This window comes from Canis lupus, chromosome 10 (genome assembly GCF_048164855.1).
Source record: "Canis lupus baileyi chromosome 10, mCanLup2.hap1, whole genome shotgun sequence".
In the NCBI taxonomy this organism is placed as follows: domain Eukaryota; kingdom Metazoa; phylum Chordata; class Mammalia; order Carnivora; family Canidae; genus Canis; species Canis lupus.
The window spans coordinates 72,021,068-72,048,592 of record NC_132847.1 but is presented as its reverse complement, the minus strand read 5'-3'; the positions used below and the strand labels follow the sequence as shown (position 1 = coordinate 72,048,592).

The 27,525-nt window shown below is 55.9% G+C and overlaps 1 protein-coding gene across 1 annotated transcript in view; it reads right to left on the bottom strand.

The window, feature by feature from the left end:
- PAPPA (pappalysin 1) overlaps positions 1–27,525 on the bottom strand; it is a 237,608-nt gene that overhangs the window by 22,908 nt on the left and 187,175 nt on the right. The window contains exons 16-20 of the mRNA XM_072842533.1: positions 22,555–22,765; positions 21,706–21,877; positions 13,806–13,953; positions 9,277–9,386; positions 276–347 (exon numbers count right to left, since the gene is read on the bottom strand). Of these exons, the coding sequence (XP_072698634.1) occupies positions 276–347; positions 9,277–9,386; positions 13,806–13,953; positions 21,706–21,877; positions 22,555–22,765 (713 nt within the window). The remainder of the gene's footprint in view (positions 1–275; positions 348–9,276; positions 9,387–13,805; positions 13,954–21,705; positions 21,878–22,554; positions 22,766–27,525) is intronic.

The following is a 27,525-nucleotide window of genomic DNA, read 5'->3' as shown; positions in this document are numbered from 1 at the left end:
TCAATATGACCTCCCTCCCTCCCTCCCTTACAGATACAATATTATGTTGAACACTTCCTGCTTAGGAAGCAGGAAAACCTGGCTTGGAATCCCATTTCTGTTATATATTAGATGTATTTTTGAACATATCTGTTGGTATTTCTGTGCTTCAGTTCCCCCCATCTGTAAAATGGGTTTGCTCATTCCTGTCGAAGAAGCCGGTTAAAGGGATATTCACAGCACTTTGTAGGTATAGCAAATGGTAGCCATGATCAATATAACAACTAGGGACTCACCTCACAGCCTTTGACACAGTGAATCAGAGCAGGGTGAGGATACCACTTGAGACCAGCTGTGCAGACAACTCTCTGCAGAGAGAGGGAAAGAGCAGTCAGATGAGTGTGTGGCTGGGAGGAAGCCATCTCTTTGTTGGCACCACATTCAAGCACCCCACCTCTTCTTGGATCTTCCAAGTCCTGATTTCACCCTGGCATTTGCATGGATAATTCGCCCAGGTACTTGCAATAACAGGAACCATGAGATTACAATAGTATTTGTGTTTGTTGTAGGTATCATGATTCCCTATCTCCCTGGCACGAATAAGGGCTAAAGAAAAACAGAATTGGAGGATGAAGATGCGATCAGAAAGGCCCATCAGGCAATTTGTGGCCGATGTTTGATCCATGGGTGGAGCTGGGATCAGGGGGGGAAAGAGTAGATAGATGGGAGAATGGGGTAGCGCAGGGTTTCCCTAAGGAAACTGCAGGATCAGTGCGGGAGCTCACAGAGAAGGCAGGTACTTCGGAACCACCTTGGATCTAATGAATCCAAATCTCTGAGACCAGGGCCGGGGACTCCACCTTTTACAAACAAGGTTGCCAGATGATCCTGATACACATTACAGTTTGAGTGCAGTGGACCTGTCGCCATGCCATAAGGGCCCGCTCACAATTCCCTGCCATTGCCCTCACTTCCACACCCCTGTGACTTTGTTCCTGCTCTTCTCCTTCGCTGAAATGCCCTTTCCCCAACTTGTCTCCTGGAGTCTCTTTTGTTATCCTTTAAATTGCTGCTTAAGACTGACTTCCTCTTTGGTGCCTTCCCCAAACCCCTCAGAGACAGCGTATAGGTTTGCATGTATGTATGTATTTATAGCCTCCTTTAATAATAATAATGATTACTATGATAATGACAACTAAAATATATTGAGTTCATTTGTGGTGCTAATTACTTTATGCATTATCTTATTTATTACTCGTTACCATGCAGTGAGGTGGGCATTAATCTTGGGTCCTAAGGAGAATAAATTCCCCAGGCTTCATAGCTGTTTAGTGAAGAAACCAGGATTTGAAACCAAGCACTCATTTTGGAAATTATTTAAGGCAGCTCATAACATAAAATTCAGTATGAGGATAATTCTTAAAGGAGTGTGTTGCGGGGGGGGGATAAAATGAGGAAGGTAAATAGCATTAGGAACAGGGCTAACATGGTGATCCCAGAAACTCCTTTCTCTAGTCTGTCATAGATGCCTTACTTTCTATGCCAAAATTCCAATGATTTCTTTAAAAAATAGAATTAAAATAATCTGGAGGCAAATGCTTAGATTTGCAATGGGAAGTAAGTATGTCAGGGACCAGCATGGAGGTCTATATGATCAGCTCTTGCCCTCCTGGATGAGTGCCAGCTGATTAATTTTAATTAAGAAATAAACAGTCATATGGGCCAGAATATGGAAAATCATGTGACCGACCCAATTTCTGAAGGCAGACCTATATGGAAGCCCAACTGTAATTAGGTTTCTTGGTGAGCTTGGAACAAAGGGAATCCCTTGACTCCAAGGCTGGGCTAAGACTGGGTTGGTGCCTCTCTTCTCTGCTGCATAGTATCTGTGGTTCGCCCTTGGATCATCCACACCTAGAATGGCAGCTGGCACCTGGAGGACGCCCATACCTGTTTTTGTTACAAATGAATAGCTAAATCTCAAAATAGAGATGATTTTATCAAAGGGCAATGTTATGTTTGCTTGTTTTCCGCTCTTCTAGAACATCAGAAGAGCCCTTACCAGGCCTAGCACAGTGTCTAGAGGCACAATTAAAGTCTTAGGACAAAGAGCCTAACCTGAAGATCTGACAAGCCTTGCCATGTGAAATCTGCTATGTAGCCCCCTCCTGCCCCTTTCTACCTTTCCCCAGTACACCTAGACAAGGTGAAATATGGGAAAGACCTTGGGCATGGGGTGTGTCAGATGTGGATGTAATTCAACTTGAAATTGCTTTGTAAATTCCTACTCTGAGGCCCAGTTCTCCTGTCTGTGAAATGGGCCCTGAAGGTCACATCAGGAGCTTGCCGTGATGATAACACTGAGATAAATGGTATGGGAACAGTTAACCTAGGACCTGGGTTTTAGTCATCTCTGTCCCTTCCGCGGGCCAGGCCTGGAGCACAGCAGATAAATACATGCCGACCAAATGAAGGAATTTGAGTAGCTCCAGTGCTTTCTTCTAGTTTAGCTACTTTGGTGCCCTCTGCTTCCCAGCTGCAGGGCCAGAAGTGGAGAGAATCACCTGCTTTCATTTCTGGGTCTGAAGGTCTGTCCCCAGCCCAAATCCAGGGATGCTGGAGGGCCACTTGGTAACGGCTCAGGAAGTAGAACAGAGTAGGCTTAGGATGCATGCGGGATCTGATGGCCATCCCTCCCCTTGCTTATTGAGAGCTAAGGTAATCAGTCTGTAAGAATGTCGTGGTGTGGGATCCCTGGGTGGCGTAGCTGTTTGGCGCCTGCCTTTGGCCCAGGGCGCGATCCTGGAGACCCGGGATCAAATCCCACATCAGGCTCCTGGTGCATGGAGCCTGCTTCTCCCTCTGCCTGTGTCTCTGCCTCTCTCTCTCTCTCTCTCTGTGACTATCATAAATAAATAAAAAAAAAATTAAAAAAAAAAAAAAGAATGTCGTGGTGTGGTTGTACCAGTTTGTCAGCTCAGGTTTACCTGATGTGAGTTCAGAAAAAGGACTTTTATCCTATCTGCATGAGGCTGTTTATCTTTCCAAGGCTTTTGGATTTTCCACTATTCCTTAGGGCTGCACGTCCTACCTGTCTCGCTACAGGGTCCCTCTGTATGTGAGAACTGGGAAGCAGGCAGGCAGCGAGAGCTGAAGGAAAAGCTGGGCTATTTACACTACAAACTTGGAGATCCCATATGGGGCCCCTCCAATGTCAGCCTTGTTCCGCCGGGTGCCAGTGAGACCTCTAGCCCAGTACGAGCGCTTCCAGACCAGGTTTTGTAAGACAGCTTTCATTTCCTGCCTTGGTGCACATAGGAAGAACTTACCGTCTGCAACGACCATCAGCATCACCAACACCCCCACTACCGTCCCCATCACCATCGTCACCACCACCATCATCAGCAACATGGCACTGCCACCAACCCTGTCATCGTCATCCTCATCCTCATCCACCCAAGCTCTGTACTCATTATCTATTTACTTCTCACCATAACTACGAGAGAGGTACTATTTTTGAGTGTGGTTTACACAAGAGGAAACAGACCACAGAGAAGTTAAACAACCTGCTCCAGGCCATACGCATCGGCAGTGACGTTCAGGACTTAAACCCCACAGCTGTCTGATTTCCAGGTGTATACTTTGAACCCAACCCTCTCCTTGAGGTTCTCCGAGCCCCCAAAACTGTAAATATAAAATGGTTTACTCTTTTGCCTAATGGGAAGACCAAGGTTCAGAAAGGTGGAGGGGCTTTGAGACAAAAGTAGGGTGGGCGGGCAGCAAGTCTCCAAGATGAATCCCAGGGAAGAGGGGTCCTAGGCAGCTGAACACATGTAACAAAGCATCTTAAGAGTCTCCCCATCCCGAGGTTCAGATTGGACACCCCTTCTGGTACCTTGTAAGATGAGCCCTCTTTTCTCCCTAATTCTTTCCTTGATTGATAGGACTTTCTGTGAGGGAATGAGATCGTCTAACCCCTGTTTGCCTTTCGTGATCTGCTATGGAGCTTCTGGCTGTCTTTGAAAGCCTAGGCATTTTCCACCCTGAATGCCTTGCTTTCGAAGAACACCTGCCATTTAGAAGTGTATGATCAGTGACTGAGTGAATGAACCAGTGACCAAATGAGTGAGTGTATGAGAGTGTCCATGAGTGAATGAGAAACCCCTGGGTCCCAGGCACACCTGTCCAGCTCCGGGCTTCACGGCCAGGGCACCCAGGATCTCCCCTCTGTACATGAGGTAGACTGGACTTCACGTTCACTCACAACCCTTCTACCTCTGACTTTAGACTCTTGACAGGGTCTTCCACAGTGCTGCCTTCCCTTCAAGGGAGAAATTCTACATCCTTTGTCTACAAGTGTTGAGTCCTATGATTTGTAATAGGTAAGGTGGTCGCCCTGCAGGACAAAATGCAGGAGAACTAGCCCTGGGTTCAAACTCTGATTCAACTGCATTAGTTCTGTGGATTGGGCCGTGAAAACCCCTCAGAACTTCAGCTCCCTCACGTGTAAAGCGGTGACACTACCGATCTCCCTGGGGTACGGCGGAGGCAAAATGAGGCGGCATACGCGGAACTGCCTAACGGTGGCCACATGCTCAGAGATCTTCAATAAATGGCTACTTCCTTTTTCCTCCCTTAAGTACCTCCCTCCCTTTCTTTTTCTTCTCCTGTCTTTCCTCTCTCCTTGCATCCTCTTCCCAGAAGCCATTATCAAATCTAAGGTCTCAGCTGTCCAGAGGGATGATAAGCTTCTGAGGTTGTGAGCTGCATTGGCTATGATCGAGTTGCAGAGCAGACTAGAGGTGCTCCTTAGGAGCTGGTGACAGAGAGGCTGGGAGTCCACCTCATCCAAAGGTTGCAACCCAACAGCCTGCAGGCTACACAGCCCACAGAAACGTTCGCTGTGGCACACAATGTGCTTGACAGAAGTCAAAATTATGTGCCAGTATTTTTTTTTTAGAAATTTAGATATTTTATAAAGACTCCAGATTTCAAGAGAAAGTGGAGAATCTAGCCATACGAGGCACACATGTCCACACTGCCACATGTGCTAGAGCTGCCCCCTTGGGAAAGCAGGATGTGTTTTCCAGAGTTCACCACTGTCTCCACCATTCCCTGCGGTCTCTCCAGCTCTGAGCCCCAGGGACATTCCCATGTGTCCTTGAGTTTGTATTGTCTCGTTTATTAGATATGAGGAGGATTTCGCTCTGCGTCCCTATTCCTCCAAAAGTGCGTGAGGGACTGGAGGCTTTCAAAGGAGAGAACTCTAAAATATAAGGAGATGCAGTGGATTTCCTGATGAAAGTAAAACTGAAAATTTCAGTACACTTGAAGCTAATATGATTTTATATGGCAATTGTACCTCAATTAAAAAAAGAATAAGCAAAGCCAGTAGAAGTTAGCTTGGTGGCACAGCCACCACCTGGCACGGGGAAGGGGCAACCTCTGCGGAGTCAGAGATCCCAACCAGTCATGGCTTCAGGAGTGGCCACAACCACAAACATTTATCAAATCGTACCCTTAAGGTCAGCATGTGCAGTGTATCTCCTTGAGAAGAGAATTTTAAGTCATTCCTTAAGGTGCGTAGTACGCACATGGGCGTTTGTTATATTTTCTTTAAGTCTGTGTGAAATATGTCTAGTACATGCTGCTCCTACTATTAATAATATGTCTGGGCATTTAATACCCGGGACGTGCCTGGCCTGCCTGATTCCCTCAGTGTTCAACGTTGCGACTCTTGATCTAGGCCTCGCTCATTCCATGGATGGGCAAACCGCGGCTTACAGGGGTGACGGGATTTGCCAAGGACAGCGAGCAAGAGGAGGCCGAGGCTTGCAGTAGAAATTCTACATGAATTCTACATGGTCACCTGACCCTGCAACTGCAAGGGTCTAGCGCACACCCTGCGCGCTTGGCAGGTCGGGCCTTCGCCGAGGCCACTGTCGTGGTGCACCGATCGTACCTCGGGATCCCAGCGTTGCCCTCCCACTCACCTAAGTGGGCATCGTTCTCGTCATACAGGCCGATACGTGTCAAGTACCCGAGATAGAGGCTGTCGTGTGACAGGCGCCAGCCAGCTCCTGTGGGCTCGGGAGCGGCAGTGGCGCTTCCTTCCCAGCTTTGTGTGCAGGGAGGGCCACCTGCAAACCCAGACACCTGCCGTGTGTGTGTGTGGAGGGGTGCTGGGGCTATTTACACCACTGTAATGGGGCAATGCTACAGATCAGAGTTCTATAGGGCGGTGGCTGTCGGGGCGGGCGGAGGGCGGAGAGCCAGCTGCTAACTGTTTAGCAGCCCGGCCCTGGTAAGCGGTTGGTCAGCGGTTTGCCCTTATCCTCGTCACCCGCCCCGCGGACACCGCACAGGGAGCTGGGGAACCGGCGGCATTGGCCGGGCTGGGGGCTCCCTCCACTGCCCTTAGGCAAGGGGCTTCCCTCGCTGAGATCTCATTTCCTCCACTGGGAAAAGGGGAGCGAGTAAGAGCGACCTCACAGGGTGTGAGGAGGGGGTTGGGGGTGGGCAGAGGGGGCCTGAGCCTGAGCTGATTCAGGGCAGCCATCCAGGAAATGTCCTGGCCCCTGCGTCCTTCCCCGGGGACCCAGGTAAGGGCAGGTGGAGCAGAGCCTGGCTCCCACCCACCCATCGGCCTTGCGCTGGTCTGGGAGGCAGACTGTGGAGAGGGGGGGGTCCCAGGGGCCTGCCCTGCCCTCGGGGTGGGCCTGCTCTGGCCCAGAGGACGGGGGGCCTTTCCCTGGCCTGGAGGAGGGGGATCCTGCCCTGGCCTGGAGGAGGGGAGGCCCTGCCCTGGCCTGGAGTGGGGGCCTACCCTGGCCTGGGGGGGCTGCCCTGGCCCAAGGGGGGAGCCTGCCCTGAGGGGTAGTGGGGGAGCTGCCCTGGACCAAGGGTGGGTAGGCTGTCCTGGCCTGTGGGGGGGCCTTCCCTGGCCCAGAGCGGGGTTGAGGGGGGGCCCTGCCCCGGCACGGAGGCCTGCCCCCGCAGCTCTGTTCCTACCTTGCTCTCCCGCACGCAGGGCAAGGGTGCGGCGGAGGCCAGCTTCTCAGCCCTGTTCCTGGAAATCATCAATCTCTGCCCTTCACCCTCCTCCCCTTCTCGACCACATTTCTTGCCTCCTGGATAATGAGGCCTCGGGAGACCTCAGAGGTCTGAGCCTCGTTCGGGCGCTCTCCATAGGCCCCGCATCAATAAAGGCGGCGAGCGACCCGGGCGGGGCGGCGAGCGGCTGGTGGCGGGTGGGCGGCTTTCAAACCCCTGGATTTATTTCGCCCTGAATTATAACTGAACTCTGGTGCCCAGGGCGCCCCGAGGGAAGGGTGGGAATTCACCCCGGGGCACAGTAGAGGCCTGAGTGGAGCCGGACCAGGGGAACCGGGTCTGGATCCCAGGCAGAGAAGACCTGGGCTCCTGGGGTGGGAGGGAGCTCCTGGGTCTGCTCCGTGTGCCCGTGTGAGCCTCCTTCCCCTGTCCCCGAGCCTGTGGAAGTCGAGGGGGGGGGGCTTAAGGGGGGAAGGGAAGGGAGGGGAGAGGAGGGGAGGGGAGGGGAGGGGAGGGGGCGGCAGGGCTTGATCCTGGCTCTGAGGCCTGTGTGACCTGGGCCTGATGCCCTTCCCTCTTGGCTCCTCAGCATCTCCACCTGCACCATGAGGGGCTTGCGCTTGATCGCCAGCGTCCTCGAGATTCCCACATGGGGTCCTGCCCACTCCCGGGCCTGCGCAGCCCCGTGATGCTCCCCCGGGGCACCCGTGTGAGAACGGGTGTGGGGGCTCTGGGTGTGCCAGGGGGAAGGGCACGCAGGGGACGGAATGGATGGGAGCAGGAGGGGAGGTTAACAGGGAGAAGCCAGGGAGGCGGGAGGGGAAGGAGGAAGGGGGGGCGCCAGGTGGAACTTGGGCAGCTCTTGGGAGGGTGGAGAGACACATGGGGCAGAGAAAGACGTCCCTGATGGGACTAGTGCTGGAGAGGGGGCACCGGGTGGTGGGGGAGGAGGGGGGGAGGGGGGAGGAGTAGGGGGGAGGAGGGAGGAGGAAAAGGGCAGAGGAGGGAGGAAGGAGGGGTGGGCGCCAGGTGGAACTTAGTGACTGGCTCTTGGGAGGGTGGAGAGACACATGGGGCGGAGACAGACGTCCCCCCCCCAGAGGGTACAAGCGCTGGAGACCAGGCACCGAGGCACCTCACCAGGTGGTAGGGGAGGAGGAGGAGGGAGGAGGAGGAGCAGGAGTGGGGCGCAGAGCAGAGCGGGGTCCCGGGCCAGCACCAGCCCCCAGGCCGAGTGCTGAGTAAGGCCTCGCCATCACGCCCTCGGCTCCTCTGGGAAACCGTACACCTCGGATCGGGTTCTGCGCATCCGCACATCTGCGGCCGGAGGGCAGACGGCGGGCCCGGCCCGGGCAGAAAGGCCGCAATGGGGACACAGCTGAACACCCCTGCGGCCCGCCTCCCCCACTTCACCTTCTGCAGGAGGAGCCAGTGCCCAGAATGGGTGCATGAGGCCCGGCATCCGCGCTGGCCCTGAGGGCAAGAGTGGGCTCCCAAGTCCGCTCGAGGGCCACAGAGTGACCAGGTGACACCCAGGCGAGTGGGAGCGGCCGGCCCCAAAGGGGACCTGGGCAAGGACGGTGGCTGCCAGGAGGCGGAGCCCCCACGGCCTTGTGGCAGGCCCATGCCAGCGGGACCCTGGGAGCGCTGCACCTGCCCTCGGCCCGGGCTGGAGCCCCCACCCCGGGCACCCCAGGGACTGCAGGCGCTGCCTCCACTCGCATGATTCCGAGGTCAGGACAACCCTGTGAGCTGCGTGCGGGCCGCGAACACAGTGGGGCTTCATCAATGGTGGTAGCGTCCCCGTTTCACGTGTTCATCACGTTCTCCCTAAAGAAGTAACGCGCGGAGAAGCGGAGCAGAGATCGAGGCCCGGGACGCAGAAGGCCTTCCGAGGGCTCTGGGGAAGCCACGCTGCACCCTCCGTACGAGGACAGGCCGACACATGCTCCGGTTGGACACACATGGGCTCGTGACCCGACTGCGCTGTGTCCTTGGTGTCTCCGTATCCTCACCCCTAAGCCGAGGACCACTGTCCTCGTATTCCCAGGCTGTCCTCATGATGCCCGGACTGTAAAGGAAAGGTCCCCTGCACAGCCTGGCAGAGGGGAGCGGGCCACGCGGGCGGCGCCCACCCCACAGAACAGGTGCCACACGTCGACCACTGAACGTATGCAAGAGGGCCAGTGCAGGACCAGGGCAGTGAGTGTCGAAGGGGGCACGGGGGACAGCGCCGTCACTCACCTCCACGCGTGTGGGGTTCAGCCAGTGGGGGATGTCCCGTACGGTCACGTTGACTGGCAGGATGATGGACTCGCTGTTGTGGTCCAGGCACGAGGTGACACACTCCGACCCTGCGGGGAAGCACAGCGTGAGGCCGCAGCTCAGCTCCCCTGGCCCTCGATGCCAGGGGCAGCTCTCCCGGGGTGGGCCCCGGTGGCCCCGGTCCCCAGGGGAGCTGGCGATCCCGGCCGTGAAGACAGCTGATAGGCGTGAACTCCCCGCCAGGGCAGCCCCCCCCGGCGCCGTTCTCCTCTCCAGTGCAGTCTGCACCCGCGGCCACCTTCACCCTGCGCCTGTTCGCCACACCTCTCCGCTGCCTGAGGACAATCCCAAGGCTCCCCAGGAGCGAGACAAAGTGTGATCCCCCTAGCCTGGCATACGTGGGCTCCCGTGGGCCCCCCAATCTCATCTCCCATCAAGCATCTTCATGCGTTGGGTGGTCTGGCCGGGTTGCCCTAGGTTTCCCATCTGAGTCCCACAACCCCGTGCCTCTACGTTTCTGCTCCCACTCGCCCCTTCCCCTGAATCACCCCCATCTGCCTTCTCAAGGCCAAAGCCTATCTGTTTTTCAGGGCCGGATTCACATCCTCCCAAGGCGCCTGCCCTGATTTTTGTGCCCGAGTGAGAGAGGTGTTTGGCATTGACGAGTCTCTCGGGGCCGACCTTAGCCCTCCCTGTGCCCGGCTTTCCGCCGTTACGGTGATGCCCTAGAGGGACAGGGATCAGGGGGCTCTTCTGGGAGCCCAGCCCGGTGCCTGACACCCAGGCCCCCTGCATGTGAGCTCGGCAATGCAGCCCAGTCTCTTAGCCCTCCCTCTCCGCTTGCACAGGACTCGCACACGTGCCGCCCTGCGCCTTCACACCCTTCCTGCTCTTCTTCAACTCATGCACTAAGAAGTCCCCCCTGCCCCCGGCTGTAGCACCAGGGCCACCCTTGAACACTAAGGTCACAGCACACAGCAGCTCTACTCTATTAGCCATTCTAAGGGCTCCCTTCCAGGGTCGTGTGTGCGTGTGTGAGGTCTGTGTGCGTCCACCCCCTCGCGCGCACGCACACATGTATGTCGGCATCTCCCGGGGCCCTGCTTGCTGCCGCCTTGTCATCCTCTTCAGTCTGAGAGACTCAACAGGACCGAAGAGGGGATGACCTAGGACAGTGTTTAAAACCTCTTCACTTTAAACACAGGGACACCGAGCCCAGAAGGGGCACCGGCCCACCTGGCCGTGCGGGTGGTTTCCATAGGTCGCGCGTTCTCCCGAAGGTGCGGCGCTGCCTGGCAGGTTGTCATCGCACCCATTTCTCAGGTTAGAGGAGTGCGCGGAGCTCCGGCTATGAGCGAGCAGGCGATTAGAAGCCCGTGAGTGAGAACCCACGTCCCTCTGCCTTCCGGACCCAGCAGTAAGTACAGTGGAGCCCAAGAGGGGAAAGGGAAAGGAAGGGAGAGGAGACACAAGAAATGAGGGTGGTGTGGGGGGCGGATGGGAAAACACCAGCAGGTTGAGCGACAGGAACAAGGGAGGGAGGTCACTAAGCAGCTGGAGAAGCTCAGGGCTGCGCATGTGTCATGAGATCAGCTCTAAAGGGTTTTTAGGGAGCAAGAAGCAAGGCTGTGATGATAAAATTCTCCTCTTCTGCAAAAGCAAGAGGCAGCCTTGGAGGAAAAGAAGACAAAGGCCATCTTCTCCCAAGAGCGGGGACAAAGGGGAAAATATGGTCAACACGGGAGGCCATGCCTACCCCAGGCAGCAGCCCTGTCTCCCCTTCCCGTCCCTGCAGCTCCCTCCCCTGCGCTCTCCCCACCTCCCCACCCCCAGGGCTGGGCCTTTAGAACCAGGCTGCTATGTTGTGATATATGAGCCCGAACTGGCATCATTACAGAGGGTGATCTCACCAGGCCCCTGCCTCTCCTTCCTCAGGAGGAGGAGGGAGGGTGGCAGCCTGGGTGGCAGGAGCAACTTTCTGAGGCCCCTAACTGCCACAGGAGCTGGCCTGTGCTGCCTGGGGAGGGGCCCACAGGGGGCCGCCCTGGGGGGCTCCAGCATGTGTCCTCCAGCCCCCAAGCCCACAGGAAGGGACGCACACACTGATGATAAGGCCTTGGATTAGATCCCCCGCTTAGTGAGGTGGGCTCTCCCCGGGGAGGGGCCCAGCCTGGGATCAGATCTGGGGGGGGGGTCCCGGGAGGAGAGGAAGGGGAGGGCCCCGGAGATCAGCAGGTGCAACCTGCTTTCCCTCTTTCCCAGTGGTTGTCTCCCAGCGTCCCACACTGCCTGTGCCCTCTTAGCTCCCCCACATGCCCCCCCAGCCACCCCGGGACCCCGGGGACCCATATTCATCAAAGGGGCATCTGCATGGCAATGGGGACAGCGGGACAGGGAAGGCCATTCAGGTTCCCGTGTCGCAGTGACTTCTTTCCCTGTCTGCTTGACCCTGAAAAAGCTCAGTGGGCAAAGGAATGCTCCTGCCACCCGTCCGCCTGCCTCAGGCCGGGCGAGCGGAGGGCCAGGCCGTGTGCGGCTGTGACGCGTGCGGGCGGTGCAGGTACAGGGTGGCCCCAGGGCATATTTGTGTGCATGCGTGTGAGCCCTGTTTGCCTTCTGTGCCTCTCTCCGTGTACGTAATATGCTTCGGAGCATGAGACGTGTCTGTGCTCGTGACATGCGTGTGATATCACACGTGTGTGCGCGCGGTGTGCAGCTCCGTGTGTGTTGGGTGGTGGGTTTGTGCAGACTCTCCCTCTCCTGCGTGCCCGCCGGGCATGAGTTTATGATGTGTGTGTTTGGATATCTGTGTGGTTGTTAAACATTTGTGCTTGTGTTTATTTTTGCACGTGTGAACATATCTGAATGTGCCATGGATCTAGACACACAGGAAATCTCTTTTTATAAGGTTTTTTTTTTTTTTAAATAGAAGTAATTTAAGCAACATTCCCCCCCACCCCCCGCAGGGCCACTTAATGCCAGTCATGAGTGTCACTGAATACTCATTAGTGTATATCCTGACCGACCTGGAGGTAGGAACCTCGTCACCGACATAGAAGTGTCTAGAGCCACCCCACAGGAATGACGGAGGGAAGGCCGCGGAGGCCTCGGGGTGGAGCGCCCAGCGTGACCAGCTGCTGCGCCTACGGCCCCAACCCCCTAAAATGCCTGTATTGACAGACCCCACAAGGTAGCCGCCTCTCTGCAGCATCCCGGCTGGGGTCCTCTGGATCGGTGGCTCTGTGGGAACGTAAAGGACCTTCTGAATCCTCGGAGAGAGCAAACCATTCCCCCGGAGGTGCGCTCACCTGGGGCAGGTGCTCTGGACGACGTGTAGGAGTGCGCAGTCCTACCCTAGGCTCCATGTTTCCATCTCTGAAAAGGGGTGGCCAGGCCCCACACGCTCCCCCCACCCCACCCCACCCCAGGCCTCGCTTCAGGACAAGAAGTGACAGCTCCCGCTTTGCTGGGTGCAGAACGGGTTGGCTCTGTGCGACTGGGAGTGAGTGTGCACATGATAACCTCCTGCTCCAGACATCCCTGGTGATTATCCCATAAATCACACCGGCCATGAGAAAGAACATCCAATTCCCTGGGCTTTTCATCATGGTCAATTAGGGACTCGGCCCCAGAGGTCAGCATCGCCGCCCTCAACTGAGGTCACACTCAATGCACACCCAGTTCCCCAGAAAGCCTCAGAGCCTGTGATTAATGCATCTGTCCAGACGCCTGGTCCCAACCAGGCAAATCCCTGGCACCAAACCGCAGGTTGTCTCCCCTCACTGTGAGCACTTTGTGAGCCAGCCGCTCGCCACACAAACAGTATTCTGAACGCGCTATTTATCCTCTCAGTTGGAGGCAACCGAGGTGCCAGGCAGGGAAAGATCTCAGGCTTCGGAGTAAGAGAGACGTCCGGGTTTGGGGCTCGTTCTGTTACCCCGTCAGCGCTCAGTGTCCTCATCCGTGAGAGCTCACTGAGCAGGTAAGAGCCAACGCCTCTGCCGTACTCCGTGCTCCCTGCAGGGCCGGACCCCCAGGAGGTGCTCACCAACGCGGGGTGCTATGCAAAATTTAGGATTAACAAAGGCAGCTACGCCCCACCCCTCCTGCTTTCCGAAACACGATGTGTGCTTTCACATCTCCCTCCCTGGGCATCACGGGGCTCCTTGACGGATGGCCATTTCCTGCCCCACAAGCTCTTTCCCATCCCTACATGAGCACCCCTCGTCCTGGGAGCTCCTGTGTCCCCCGACACCGTGGCCGGCTTTTCTGTACTCCCGCATGACCCTCGGCACTCACCGACCGGCACTTCTCCAACATTCGTGCCCTTAGGTCTCTTTCTGGGAGCACAGGACCTGGCCTCCCATCAGGACCTGGTCTCTCTCATCTCTGCTTCCCTCATTCAGGGCCTCAAGGGCTACAGGTGCTCAGCTGCCCAGAGAGGCACTGGCCCCAGGTTCCCAGCAGGACCCGTCCCTCCCACGGCCACCCTCGCGCGCCCACTGTACCTATGGCGTAGCCTTCCGGGCACTGCAACTTGAGGTTGCTGTTGAGCTGGTCCGGGGCCGAGCACTGGCCTTGCATCTCCTGGCACAGGTGGAAGGAGCCGCTCCAAGTGCCATCCTTCCGGCAGTGGATGATGTTGCTCCCGCGTCCCTGAGCACCAGAGAAGAACAGTCAGGACGACCGAGAGGGAGCGCCACCCTCACATAGCAAAACCCCTCGAAATAAAAGAGGAAGCAGTTCCTCATCTCCCCAGAGCCCCAGAAGTGCTCCAGAAACAATTTCTTCACCACGGTAGGCACCCGATCACCCTAAAATAGAGGCACTGCTAACATCTCTGCTTGACAGATGGGGAAACTGAGGACGCAGCACGGGAAGAAACTTGTTCGAAGCTCCCCAGGGAGCCTAACTCCCATGTTTCCTGAATTGTAGCTCTGAACTCTTTCAGAGATCTCCATCCAAAGGGTTTGTTTTGTAGAATGGGCACCACGCAGTTTCTTGGCCTCCTGAAGGTGGTGGGCGCCTGCGGTTCGCAAGCAGGGTCCTTCCTCTGCGTCCCCCTTTCAAAGCCTGCGACTGTAACGGGAGGTCCAGCTCTGTGGGTATTTCAGAACGGCCCCTGAACCCAAGCACCCCTTCTTAGTGCCCAGTCGGTGCCCAGCTCCGTGGGGTCCAAAGGGAGAGCGAGAAAGACAGGCACGTGAGAGGCAGCCACGTCCGTGCCACTGTGCTCGGGGCAGCACCGCAGGGACCCGGGGACAGGGATGGGTTGTGCGGGGCCAGCAGGGGAGGAGGCCCTGTAGAGGAGCCATATATGGAAAAGAGTTTTCACGGTTGCGTAGAATCATAGGCAGAAAAGGGCTAGGAAGACCTTCTGGAAGGCCAAAGGGGACGTGCGAGTGCAAGGAAGTGCAGCAAGCAGCAGAGAGCTCCCGGGTAGGGCGGATGCCGCTGCGGCCTTCGGTGTCAGCGGATGGAGTTCTGGCTCTGCGCCCTGAGGATGGAGAAGCACGGGGGGCGTCTGGGCCGCGGCTCCTCCAGCGTAGAACAAGCTGTGTATCCTCTCCCTCTCTCAAGCTTTTGATAAGAAGAGAAACTCTAAGTGAGGCCGGAGGAGCTGAGCGTGCCGCACCGGTGCAAAACTCCACGCCTCAGCTGAGCTTCCACGCACAGTCCCGCCTCCAGCATCCTCACGGCCTGAACTCTGGCGCATCCTCCATGTCTTTGCTCCCTGCAGCATCGCCGCGAACCTGGGACTTTGGTTTAAATCGTCTGCACCCTCCAATGCGCCCCGTGCCATCTCCCCGGGCCGTGCCTCTGCCCCCGTGCCCCTTCGGGCTGCTGCGCTTCCCTCCCCGCCCGAACGCATTGTGTGGCACGGGCCGCCCTGTCCTAAGGCCGCTCTGACGGTGCAGAGCCTACTGCCGTGAGGTCTCTGACACGCGCTGCCTTTTTATCATCCATTCCCGCCCAGAGGATGAACTCCTCGGGGCCCAAGACGGTGCCCCACTCACCCCTGCCTCGGGGCCTTCCCACTGCACGTGACATGTCCTGATCACTCGGCAGAGATTTCTGCTCACTCGAGAATGATGTGCTTCACAGAGGATGGGGTGAATAGGCAGAGAGTTACGGGGTGACTTTGTTCCATAAGCAAGGACACCAGTGAACTTGCAGGGGAGGGAATAAATGGACCAGCGAGCCCGCGACGACATGGGTGCATGAGGCGAATGGGGGACTCCGTGAATGGGTGCCCGCTGGGGGAAATGAATCCACTCTCCAAAAGGGCTGATGCAGGCCGAAGCTCCCCTGTCTGAGAAAACAGCTGCAGGGAGACAGGATTCAGAAGAGAAGGGGGTGGGGGGCTCTCTCGGCCTCTCATGGACCTTTCCAACTGCAGTGGAAGCCTCTGTGGCCACGGGACAAGGGTGGCCCATCCCAGGCATGCAGCTGTGGGACGTCTCGCAGAGTCCACCCCCAGAGGTCAGAGGTCCCGTGTGAGCTCAGGGAGGGGTTAGGCAGCTTCATGCGGCTTCAGAGAACCGGCTCTCCCTCCCAGAGCCCCAGGCCCCGGGCCCCATGATTCTGTGGGGCCCTCGGGGGAGTAGGAAATTGACCCCAATTTCCTGGAGCCTTGGCCTGGGCCTATGATGCATTTGGCCTCCAGCCCCCGAAGGGCTGCAGACCTCAGCAGTACGTGGGCCAGAGCTGGCGGGGACCTCGGTTTGCAGCAGAGAACGTATCAGAACTAGCTGGAATCTGCTCAGGGAATTTCAGCGCGGAGAAATCCACCGTACAAGACTCCACCGAAGAGGACGGGAGCACAGAGGCGCTGGCCTTGCTGCCTCCAGCCTCCCTCCCTCCTGCCCAGTTCATCAGGCACTTTCCACTGCTGAGTAAATCTGCTTTTAAAAGCTGTGGCATCCTTCAGCGAAGACGCCTCGGCCTTCCGAGCAAGGCCCGCCGCGGGGGCTGGCTCTCCAGGATAACACGTCTGTCCCCCTCTCTCGCTCCGTCTAGTCTCAGGGTTAGCTCGTCTCTCCTGTACGTGTTCCTTGCTTCCCACCTGCACACCCTTGCCCTTGCTGTGCCCTCTGCACAGCAGACTTCGCAGAGCCCTTCCGGATTTCCAAACTCTCCTCCAGGACTAGATCTCGGTGCCCTCAGGGCTCGCCTCCCAGCCAGTATGGAGCCTCAGGATTAACCACTGATGATAAGTCTCGTGTGACCACGGAGGACCTGACATTGAAGATGCAACCTGAGAGACCCGAAGACCCGCGGGCAAGGCGCCCGCCGGGTACGCTTGGCTCCGATCGCACAGTTCTGCACACCGGGGTGAGCTCTCTTCCAAGAGGGCTGAGCATCCCTCAGCAAAACACCGTGCTCTCCGCGCCTGTGACTCCGTCTGTAAAAAACCACGAGGGCTCTCTCAAGCTCTCATCAGTCACACAGGCCCACCGAGCGTGAAAGGCACATAATCATCGTGTTATCAAATACCCATCACACGCCAAGGGTTTTACAGGCATTTAGAGATCCTTTTAGCGACACAGTAGAGTAGAAATTATATCCGTGTTACAGATTCAGGAACTGAGGCTCAGCCAGGAAGCGAAGAAGCGAGTTTTGAAACGGTGCTGGTGCCCCGGTTGGGAGCGCGGCCCCACGCGCCGCCACGGAGATTCGAACGCCGGCCCCGCACCTTCCGCGTGGGCTGTGACGACTCTGCTGTGGCCGCACAAAGGGCACCTCTGCGGTCCCCACGGAAGCCTGGGCGCACTACGGATCCCCGTGCGCTCTTCACGTCCCGCTCCCGCGGAGCCGCCGCAAATCCCTGCTAAGGGTGTCACTTGGTCCACAAGCACCTTTAGCCCGTGGCTCCGCTGCCGCAGGCATCTCCCACGGGCCGTGCTCCCCTAAGCACCTACAAATCCGCCACCCTTCCCTGTGCTCCTCCCGTGGAACCAGCCCGAGGAATCTATCACCGGGCAGCTCAGGAGCATCGGAGCGGGATTAAAGATGCCGGACTCTGGGGAACAGCCGCAGGGATGTGGAAGGGGAGCTGGGGGGCGGGTGGGGTGACCGGGGATGGCACTGAGGACGGCACCTGATGGGAGGAGCACTGGGCGCTACCCTAGGTGTTGGCAAACTGAGTTTAAAAAATGAGTTTAAAATTTTTTAAAAAATGGGCAAAAAAATAATAAATTAATTAAAAAAAAAAAAAAAAAAAACATGGCAGCCTGGGTGGCTCAGCGGTTTAGCGCCGCCTTCAGCCCAGGGAGTGATCCTGGAGACCCAGGATCGAGTCCCGCATTGGGCTCCCTGCATGGAGCCTGCTTCTCCCTCTGCCTGTGTCTCTGCCTCTGTCTCTCTGTGTCTCTCATGAAACAAATAAATAATTTAAAAAATAAAATAAATTTTAAAAATATGTAAAAAATGAATTAATTAGAAGAAAATAATAAAAATGAATCAACGAACAAGTAAATGTTGGGACAATGAGCACTTCTCCCCGGCTGTCTGGGGACGGAGTTCCTGCCCTGGGCCACTGGCCTGCCCTGGGAATGCTTGGGGCGCGTAGGAAGAGCAGGGCTCCGAGCCCGTCAACACCACCCACTCATTACCATGGGCAACAACTTAGCCTCAAGACCTCTTCCCTGACAGGTGGTGGGGTGGGGGGGGAGGGGGAGGGACGTTGGTTTCTTTTCCAAAGGTCTGTATGTTGTCAAAATGAGACAAAGTCCGGGACACCTGTGTGGTCCCCTGGGCCACACTCAGAAGCTAAGAAGCCGTTGCCACCGAGTTCTCGGGCTTGGTTTCTAGAACTGAGAGCACTAGACAGTCACGAGCTGCCCAGTGTGGTGGCTGCTGCATTAGCGCGGCTCTTGGCGTTTACATTTGAACCACCTGAGATTAAAGAGAGCGTAAACCTTGGTGGCTGGGTTGCTCCAGCCACGTGCCCAGCTCCCCAGGGCCCATGTGGCCGGTGGCCGCCACACGTTGGGGTGACGCTCACCACAGCACAGAGTTCTACCGGGTGTTACTAGTCTCGAGAGGCCGTACGCTGTACAGGTTTATTTGTGCCATAAATCGGGTCTCCCCGTGGTTCATACCACTCTCCCCACCCCACACCATGGCTTCATGCAGGATGGATGGCCCCTTCTCCGATATTCTGGGGCTAGCCGCCCGCAGACGGGTAACATTGAAGCCACTGCCTTTGTTTCTAGATTCCACGGGAGCCCACATGGAGCATCGGGGATCCTCTCCGCTAGAAGTGACCTTAAAGGGAGGCTGGCTAGCTCATCTGTGCCTTCCCCAGGGCTGCCGTGTACGGCGGCACAGGTTGTAAACTGCACAATTTCAAGGGAGTACTCACAGGCGTGCTGTACTCTCATGACCTCATTTAATCCTGACAAACCAGGAGGCATAAAACCAGGTTTTATGTGCACCCCGCCCCCAGGAGACAACTGATGCGTCAAGGGGTAAACAACTTGCCCGAGTCCCGAGTCCTCCCACTGGGAAGCGGTGAAGTCAGGATTCGAACTCAGGGTCCAAATCCAGCATCACGCTGGCTCCTCAGGAACAAATGAACCGGAGTTTCATTTGTCAGTTTGCTTTTAGTGGCGGTGGGAGGGAGGACACGAACTTCCCCTACACTAGTCCCTGTCCTCTGCTGCCAGGATCTGGAACTTGTTTGGGAAGCAGAGACTTCCAGCTCCATACAAGCTGTTGAATTCAAGATGCTCTGGGCCGTAGGTTTCTGCTGTGTTTACAGGCAGCAAGAGGGGATCTGAGGTGAATACTAGATTTGGCTCTCAGGGCGCTGGTCTGAGGGTAGAGGAAATTCATTTTCGGCACAAACTAGAAACGTCAATCGTATTAGGAGCCCATTTGGCACACGTCCCCTCATTCTTTGAGCCGACGAGCAATACTCTGCTCCTCTGCATCTAGCCTCCCCGCCGGTTGCCAAACAGAACTGCTTGCGTCGTCTGATAAATTTACATTTTCCTCTCCTTTAAATACAAACTGGCCATGAAAGGTACTTGGCAGGCCCCAGGCAGACTGGGTTTCAGTTTGATAACATGACCGCGGCCAGAATAGTATTTGGCTCAGCAGTTCGGGTAACTGCTAGCAACAGTTTTATGTAAGGGAGGGGGAAGGAAGTCCATCAGCCTGCGTGAGGCCACGGTGATCTCCGGCCTCTGCTTGTCCCGGCACTGACTGCTCTCCCCGGGCGGCAAGGGCGGGAGCGATGTGGGTTCGCAGACATCCCAAAGGGTACACGACGGGGGGTTTTCCGGGGGCGTCCATGGGGTTCTGTCCGTCTGCAGTTGGGCAGGGGGTGGGGATCCGGATTCTAATTCTGACGCAGGCAGCACCAGCTGCGTCACCTTGGGTGCTTGGGTGACTTCTCCGGGTGTGAATTTTCCTCATGTGGAAGAGGAGGAAACCGTCCTGGCTGGTCCCCGCGGCTCTCAGGGCGGGACAGCCCCCGAGCACCTACCTGGGGCCTGGCACTGTCCCAAGTGCTGAAAACCCAGGGATGACGAAAGAGGCGGTCACGCACGTCACAGCCGGGAGAAGGGGGAGCCTGGGGTGAATCACCGCGCAGTGTGGCCAGTGCTGGGGGACCCAAGGAAGGGGTACGGCGCCCCAGCGTGGGAGGGGCTTCGAGAAAGAGTTCCGAAAACTGATGGCTGCTAGAGGGAAGGGGGGTGGTGGGATGGGTAAACAGGTGAAGGGGAGCAGGAGGTACGGGCCTCCAGTTATGGAGGGAGTAGGTCACAGGGATAAGAGGGACAGCACCGGGCAGCCTGGGTGGCCCAGCGGTTGAGCACCTGCCTTCAGCCCGGGGCCTGATCCTGGAGTCCTGGGATCGAGTCCCATATCAGGCTCCCCACATGGAGCCTGCTTCTGCCTGTGTCTCTGCCTCTCTCTCTCTCTCTCTCTCTCTCTTTCTCTCATGAATAAATAAAATTTAAAAAAAAAGGGACAGCATGGGGAATATGGTCTATGGTAGTGGGATAGCGCCGCATGGTGACAGATGGCAGCGACATGTGTGGCGAGCACAGCATGACGTATGCACTTGTCAAATCCCCGTGCTGTGCACCTGCAGTGAATCGCGCGTCGACCATCCTTCAATAAAAAAGGGGGTTCCTGGAAAAATGGGCACCTGGGCTGGCCCAGAAGGACGATTAGGAGTGAGGCAGCTGATAAGGGGAGAGGAGCGCAGTGCAGAGGTGAGGGGGGTGCAATGGCGCTGGAGGCCTTGAATCCACCCTGAGGAGTCAGGGGTTCATCCTCCAGGGGATGGGGGCACTGGTTCACGAGGGGCTTTGGGTAGGGGAATTGTGATGAGGTGTACGCTCTGAACAAATCACCCGGGCTGAAACGTAGAGAATGCGCTGGGGGTGTAAAAGCAGGGAGATGATCAGAAGGCTGTGTGCAGCTCAGGGAAGAGACGGTGGTGGCTGAGTGAGGGTGTGGGCGCCGGGAGCAGGCGAGAACAGCTCCAGGAGGTGTCCTGGGGGCAGGATGGGTAGGATGCAGTGATGGTTGGCAGGTGAGGGGCAGGTGAGAGGGGCTGAGGATGGTGGTATCCCCGATCTGGCACTCGGGGGGAGCACTAATAAAGATGGGGGAGGACTGGCTGCAGGTGACGCCAGCACTGGGGCCCAGCCAGCCGAACCCCAGCCGCACCTGGCCAAGGGTCCTCGCACACCCTTGAAATACAGGGCTCAGCCTATCGACCCAAAATGGCTGGTGGAGCTAAGGCTCCTATGGAGTGAGCTGGCTTCCCACTTCCCTTTTCCATTCTGGATTCCCTACCTGCCTTCGAAGGAGTGAGAGACTTTCACCGACTCCGTCAGCAGGAAGGGGCGGGAGTGGCGGCCTCCGTCTGTTACAAGGGGGTGGAGATAACACCCAAACCCTGCCGGCCCCTCCGGGTCTCCCTTTCCTCCCTGGTGTTCTCCACACCGTCCACTTCTAATCAGAAGGTGGTCCCCCTTCTTCACGCAGGCAGAGCCAACGGGTGTCTTGTGTTTTTGAATGCTTTGAGGACGAACATGAGTGATGGTGGCGGGCAGTTGGCCAAACCACCCTGGTCCCTCCTCTCAGAGTGACTCAACTGTGATTGTTTCCATGCCATGGGATTCCACAACACGCTTCCCTTCGCGAGGGTTCGAACCCCAAGCATCTTGCAAAGCTCAGGACCTCTGAGCCAAAATACGGTGTTGAGAGAGGAAACCCAGGCGCAGGGCGATCAGCAAAGGAGACGACCAGAACCTCTACTGCATCGGTGACACTGCCGAACCTGCAGTCTCCTGGCGGATGCTGTTCTTCAGATACAGGCGGGCCTCGGTCAGCAGGTAGGAGGGGGCCCGAAGCACCGACCTCCAGTTCAGGGAGTCTTACCTGGGCAGCGTCGCTGTCTTCACACTTGATTCTACACTCGCTGTTGAACTGGAAGCCATTCGTGCACTGGTAAAGCCCATGGAATTTCGGCGGAGGCGGGTCACAAGTCACGGGGACACAAGCCCCCTCCTGCCAGCTGCCGTCTTGGGTACACTGAGTCTTGAAGGCCCGTCTTTACGGAAGAGATAAAAGAAGAGATGTCTCAAGGATCAGATGGCCAGGCTCATGCCCCATCCCAACACCCACGTTTCTCGGGAGCCAGCCAGCCTCTCGTCTCCCTTTCTCACTCCTGGTCCCCTACCTGCCCTACTGGTTGGGAGGGGGCACATGTAGGGATTCAAGAAAATTCATTGAGTTGGGGCAAGTGGTGGCTTCAGACATTCTCTCAGTTACACATGGATTGAAATAAAATTCCAGCCCTGCAAGCTCTAGTCCCCTCCCTACCTTCTAGACTGTTCGGGGAGGCGGGGGGGGGGGGGGCATGAGTACAGTGATGATATTAACACCTGCCATTCATTGAACAACAACTACATGCCAGGCACTTTGCAAACACTTTACACACACATCCTCCTTTATTCTTCACAGTAATACCAGACAGTAACTGGTACCATCACCCCCATCCTACTGTTGAAAAGTAGAGGCCTAGAGACGTGAAGTCACTTGCCTGAGGTCGCACGGCCAGGGGGCGGTTGCTAACAGTGTCCCTGTAGACTCTCACGGGGCAGCATGTGATGCACGGTGGGGGCTGCTTCCAGCAAAGAAGCGGCGCTTCCTAATCATCAGACCTCTGGACCTGGCTCTCCCCCTCGCCCCCAGAGCCCACAGGCGTGTGTTTCTGGCCCCACTTACTTCTTTGACTTCCGCGAGGAGCCAGGCACGTGGTATCCCGGTTTGCACTTGTACTTGCAGAAGGAGCCCACCTTGTGCTTGTTCTCTCGGCACCGGGCCGTCTGCAGGTCTGCGTTGGGCACCGGGGGCGGAGCGAGGCACATGAGCTCACACAGGGCCTCCGGGAAGGACCACAGGCCGTCCTCCATGCAGGTCAGGAGGCTGTTGTTGCCTGGAGGACACAGGCCGGAGGGTTAGCAGACGGGTCGAGAGGGGTGCCCCTGACAGCCGAGCTATGGTGCGGGCTGCCTGGGCTACAGCCAACGTAAAAAGCCAGAAGGTCTTCCCCTTGGAATTCCAGACCCTTCTGTATACGACCAAGGGCCTCTAGGAGGTGGAGAGAGCTGCGATGAGGAGATCCAGCATGGGGAGTAACTCGCCCCACATCTACAAGAAACTAAAATTCAAGGATCCTGAGTCCCGATCCAGAACCTCACCCACCGCACAGGAAGAGACCCTCATGCTCCTTCCCTCCCTCCTCCTCGCTGCGCCAGGTGGGGCCCCGGGCCCAGAGGCCAGAGTACGTGTGCCTCCTGGGAAGTGGCGGGCTAGGGCTCCTGTGAGCCTCTCCTCCGAGCTCCGGGTCCACGTGGCCTCGAGCTGCCTGCCGCTCCTCTCCGGGCCCGCGCCCCTGTACTGCTGTGGGCCCCCTCGGGCCGGAAGGGACAGCACTGTGCTGTCTGGAGGTCTGCTGTGCTTTCCAGGCCCCAGTGTTCAGTGACGCTTTGCCAGAGCAGCCGCCCTCCCCTACCCCGAAGCCCGTGCCAGCTCTGACAGACGTGCTGACTGCCCCCGGGAAGCTGGCCTGATGGGGGACGCGGCAAGAAGAAGTAAAACACGGGGTGCAGGCTTTTCCCTGCCAGGTCATACATTATCAGTGCACAGCCTGCCCCCAAACCTCCCCAGGACAATCAGAGGCAGACCCCAAGCCTGGCTTTCTCCAGCGAACACCGCTCTTCCCGGTTATTACTGAGCAGTGTTGACCAGCAGGGCTGGCGGCAGGTGGAGGGTGCGGAGGTAGGGGCGGAGGCGACAGGCCCAGCGCCCTGAGTGTCATCGGAGTTAGTCTCACAGCAGGCTCGGAGCTGGGAGGACGCACATTTGGGAGCAGAGACTCCGAGAGTGAAGGCACCTGACCTAGTCCTCGCAGTGAGTGAAAGGCAAACCGAAGCTCAGAACCAGGGTCGTCTAACGACAAAGGCAGTTGTTTCTCTGGGAACTTGGCTACACGTGCTCCGTAGGGCCTCTCTTACCTGTTCCGAGAGGCAACCCCCAACTCTGATCTACAGAAAGAGAACTGCCCTGCCTTTCATGGCGATGAGAAGATAAAATGAAACACACCTAGCAAAGTGCTGTCAGATTCCTTATTTGCCTCCCTTCTTGCCTCCCTCCCTAACCTTGCCTTCACTGGCAGGTCTGAGGGGCCCTATGAGTTGCACACAGGCCTTCGTTCATCCAGCAAGCACCTGTGCAGTGCTCACCATGTGCCAGCTACTCTTTTATATGTCGGGACACAGCGGTGGACAAAACAGACGTACAAACCCTCAAGCCCTGCCCTCCTGGAGCTTCTATTCCAGTGTGGCAGGGAGGAACCCTGGAGACCGGACAAAGAAATACACTGTTTGGCGTGCCGGAAGGCAGTAGGTACTCTGGAGACAAACAGAGCAGGACCCAAAAGCAGCAGGGAGTGCCGTGCACTTTTCTGTAGGCTCCGTGCCCCCTACCCCCGACCCCACTCATTGTCCTCTTTCTTCTCCTGTGTCAGTGTGATTCACCTGGTGAGCACAAGGCAACCTAGTGTCTGTGAACCCTAAAGAGGATTGCATGCTGACAAACACTGATGCTGCAAACCACAGAGATTTCTATATCAAGTGAAGGATGATTCATTTGGGTTCCATAGAAGCAGAGAGGCCTCTAGACCACCAGAGACCACAAACTGCTTTATGCATTGCTTTTGTGGTGGAGGTGGTGTTTTGGGGGTGCACAGGCACAGCAAAAGCTACGGGAGAAACTTAGCAGAGGTAAAGAGAAGTTATCAAAGATGCAGGGAGCACACACTCTCGGAACTCCCCAAGAAGGATGAACTGTCTGTGCAGAAAGTGTGAGGACTCCAAAAAGTACACCGTATCAGCTATGCAAATTATAGATCGTGATGTGCAAGTTACAGTCGCTTGGTGGCAAGAGAACGTGAGAGTTGCAAAATGGTCATCAAGAGTGGAAACGCAAGCCAGAAATGTCCGTTCTGGGAGAGGGTGACTGGGAATTAGCCGTGTACCACCGTCAAGAGAACCATCACACTAAAGCAGGAACTGGTGGTTCAGGACCATGGACATGCCCCCACCCCAAAGACAAACAAAATCTAGGAGATGCAGACACTGAATGGCACAGAGTCAGTATTTCCGTGACCCAGCTATTGCCATTACTCTATATCCACTACATGGCTTTGAAGAAAGCGGGGTGTAAAACGTACCATCCGTGCCCTGCCCTCACCTCCTTGGCACTGACCTCTATACCAAGGATGGTCACTGTGTCTGCACACAGGGCAAGCTCACGGTACTGAGGCATCCGTGCTACTGGCAATAGCATCCAACCAGCAAGGGAGCTGGTGGGTTAATATGGCAGTTCCCAGAGCTGCAGTAGCTGTATTCCCATAGTTCCCCAAAGCGACTGAGCTCTGGTTGCCCCCAGCAGGACCTTGCTCTGAAAGAGACCCTGGATGCTCCTGTCATTTCCATGCCTCCCTGCCCCATTCCCTTATCTGTCTTTCCTGGGAGAACATGACTCAGGATATTAGACGCAGGCATTTCTGAGCCTGGGGCTTCTGGCTTGGGGTAACAGTGCCGATGTCAGAAACTGCGTTCCAAAAAGTGATGTGACCCTATATCTTCATCTGTCCATCTTTTAGAGTCAGGAAGACAAATGGTGCTCTGCTGTCTACAGATGTGCTTAAAGAAATGTCAGTCTCTAATGAGTATTAAAATAATTGTAAATGTACTGTCAAAGAGATATGCCTATGTTCATTATTTTATTCAAAAGATTACCCAAAAGGCCAAATCTCTTTGGAAGTGCCTTTAAGATTGAAATTGGCCTAGGGCAGAATAGGTGGAGAGAAATGCCAGGAGATCTAACATCTGGTTCTCTTACTACCTCATACATGGTGCCTGTAACCTAAGGCTAAGGAATGGACCTCGGTCATTCTTTTAGCACCAGAAGCTAGCCTAGTGCCAAGCAAACAGTGGGTCCTTAATACCCATTTATTCAATGCATGAACTATTGTGAATCTACATGTGACCTTGAACAAGTCACCTAACCTCTCTGGCCTTCAGCCAAGGCTGTCTTTGAGTCCTTACAGCTCTAACGTTTTAGGACGCGAAAGAATATTGGCCACTGTATTGTTTTGAGAAAACACAGATGCAGTGAGAGGGACTGGAAGTGGACATGCAGGCCCTCGGGAGGCTGCATCAGCCAAGGGCTAGTGCTGCTGGAACTGGGAGGAGATTCAGTTTCGTTGCTCTTGATAGGAAAGAGACCTTAACAGAAAAGGAAGGGCGACGGGAAGTGTAAATAGAGAAGAAGTCTCTCTGTACAAGGTCCTGGGCCAGGTGAGGCAGGAAATGAGGACCTCAAGGTTTCAGAATGGTTGTTTTCCCAACAATAGCCAACTGGAACTCCACCCAGCGCTCAGGCTGCCGCAAGTCAGAGGAGGAAAGCCGAGGCTGAAGAAATGGAGCCATCAAGAGAAGCATGCAAGCCTCTGCCAATTTTAGTCCTAAAAGCACATTGCTAGGCTCCGGGGACCCCGAGGAGCCAAAGAGAAAATCCGAGCTGGGCTAGGCAGTCCCAGAAAGAATGCCATTTGCTTGTAAAACTGGGCTCTCCCAACTCTCGTGGAAGTGAATATATTTCAATTATTTAATTGTCCAGTTCTCTCCCTAAATATCTACAAGGAAGTCTAATAGCTCTTTATAATTCAGCCCAAGAGGCAGGACTTGCCAGGGCCATCTTCTTGATCCTCCTAATAACCCAATGTGTCATGAACCCCATTTTGTAGGTGACAAACTGGAGTCCCTGAGAGGGAATGTGAGCCGCTCAGTCTAGAGTCGAGGCTCCCTCCAGGTCTGCCTGACTCCTAAGTGTTTTCTCGACCTCACCACAGAGCTTTTGGCCATGAGCGTGGTCAAAGAACATCTCATGGAGAATTTGGATGAGTGGAGCAGCTCAAAATCAAGAACTGGTCATACAATAAGATTTCAGTACCTCCACCTCCTTCCCACTGTCCAGAATGGTGCCCCTCACTTCCAAATTTCTTTACAAGGGGCCCCATGTGTCATTCACATGTTAGGCTCAAAGGAAAGAGGTTGCTGTCAGATGCAGTTACAGCCAGGGGTAGATGATGGAAAACTTCCCAAGCAGATAGAGAAAGGAGCCTGCAACACCGGACACCTGCCATGAAGAAGCAGCTTGGGAATGCACATGGCAGATGTGAGTGAGCAGATTTCCGCCGATGGGTGGGAATGGCATACCTAGCAAAGGGGCGTCATTTCTAGGGTCAGGCTCCCTGCCTCCTGACCCTAGTGCTAAAGATAACTCCTAGGTGTCCTTGTATAAATGTCTTCCTCTCTTGGGCCTTAGTTTTGCCATCGTGAAATTAAATAATTCACCTTGATGACCTCTGGGCTCCTCCCAGCTCTGACATTCCAGGCTTCAGAGGGGTGGGGTTCTGGGTTGAGGGACAGGCTGTAGGAAAGGCCAATGGACTCTGAGACAACAAATAGCAACAGACTCAACCCTCAAAACTTGAGCGACTACTCAGAGTAGAGCAGGAATGAGACAGATAGGAAGAATTATTTAAGAGATGCCATCTTAGCACTACTCACATTGAATAGTGGCCTCATAAGCAGCTGTATGATCTTGGATATGTCCCTTCTCCAC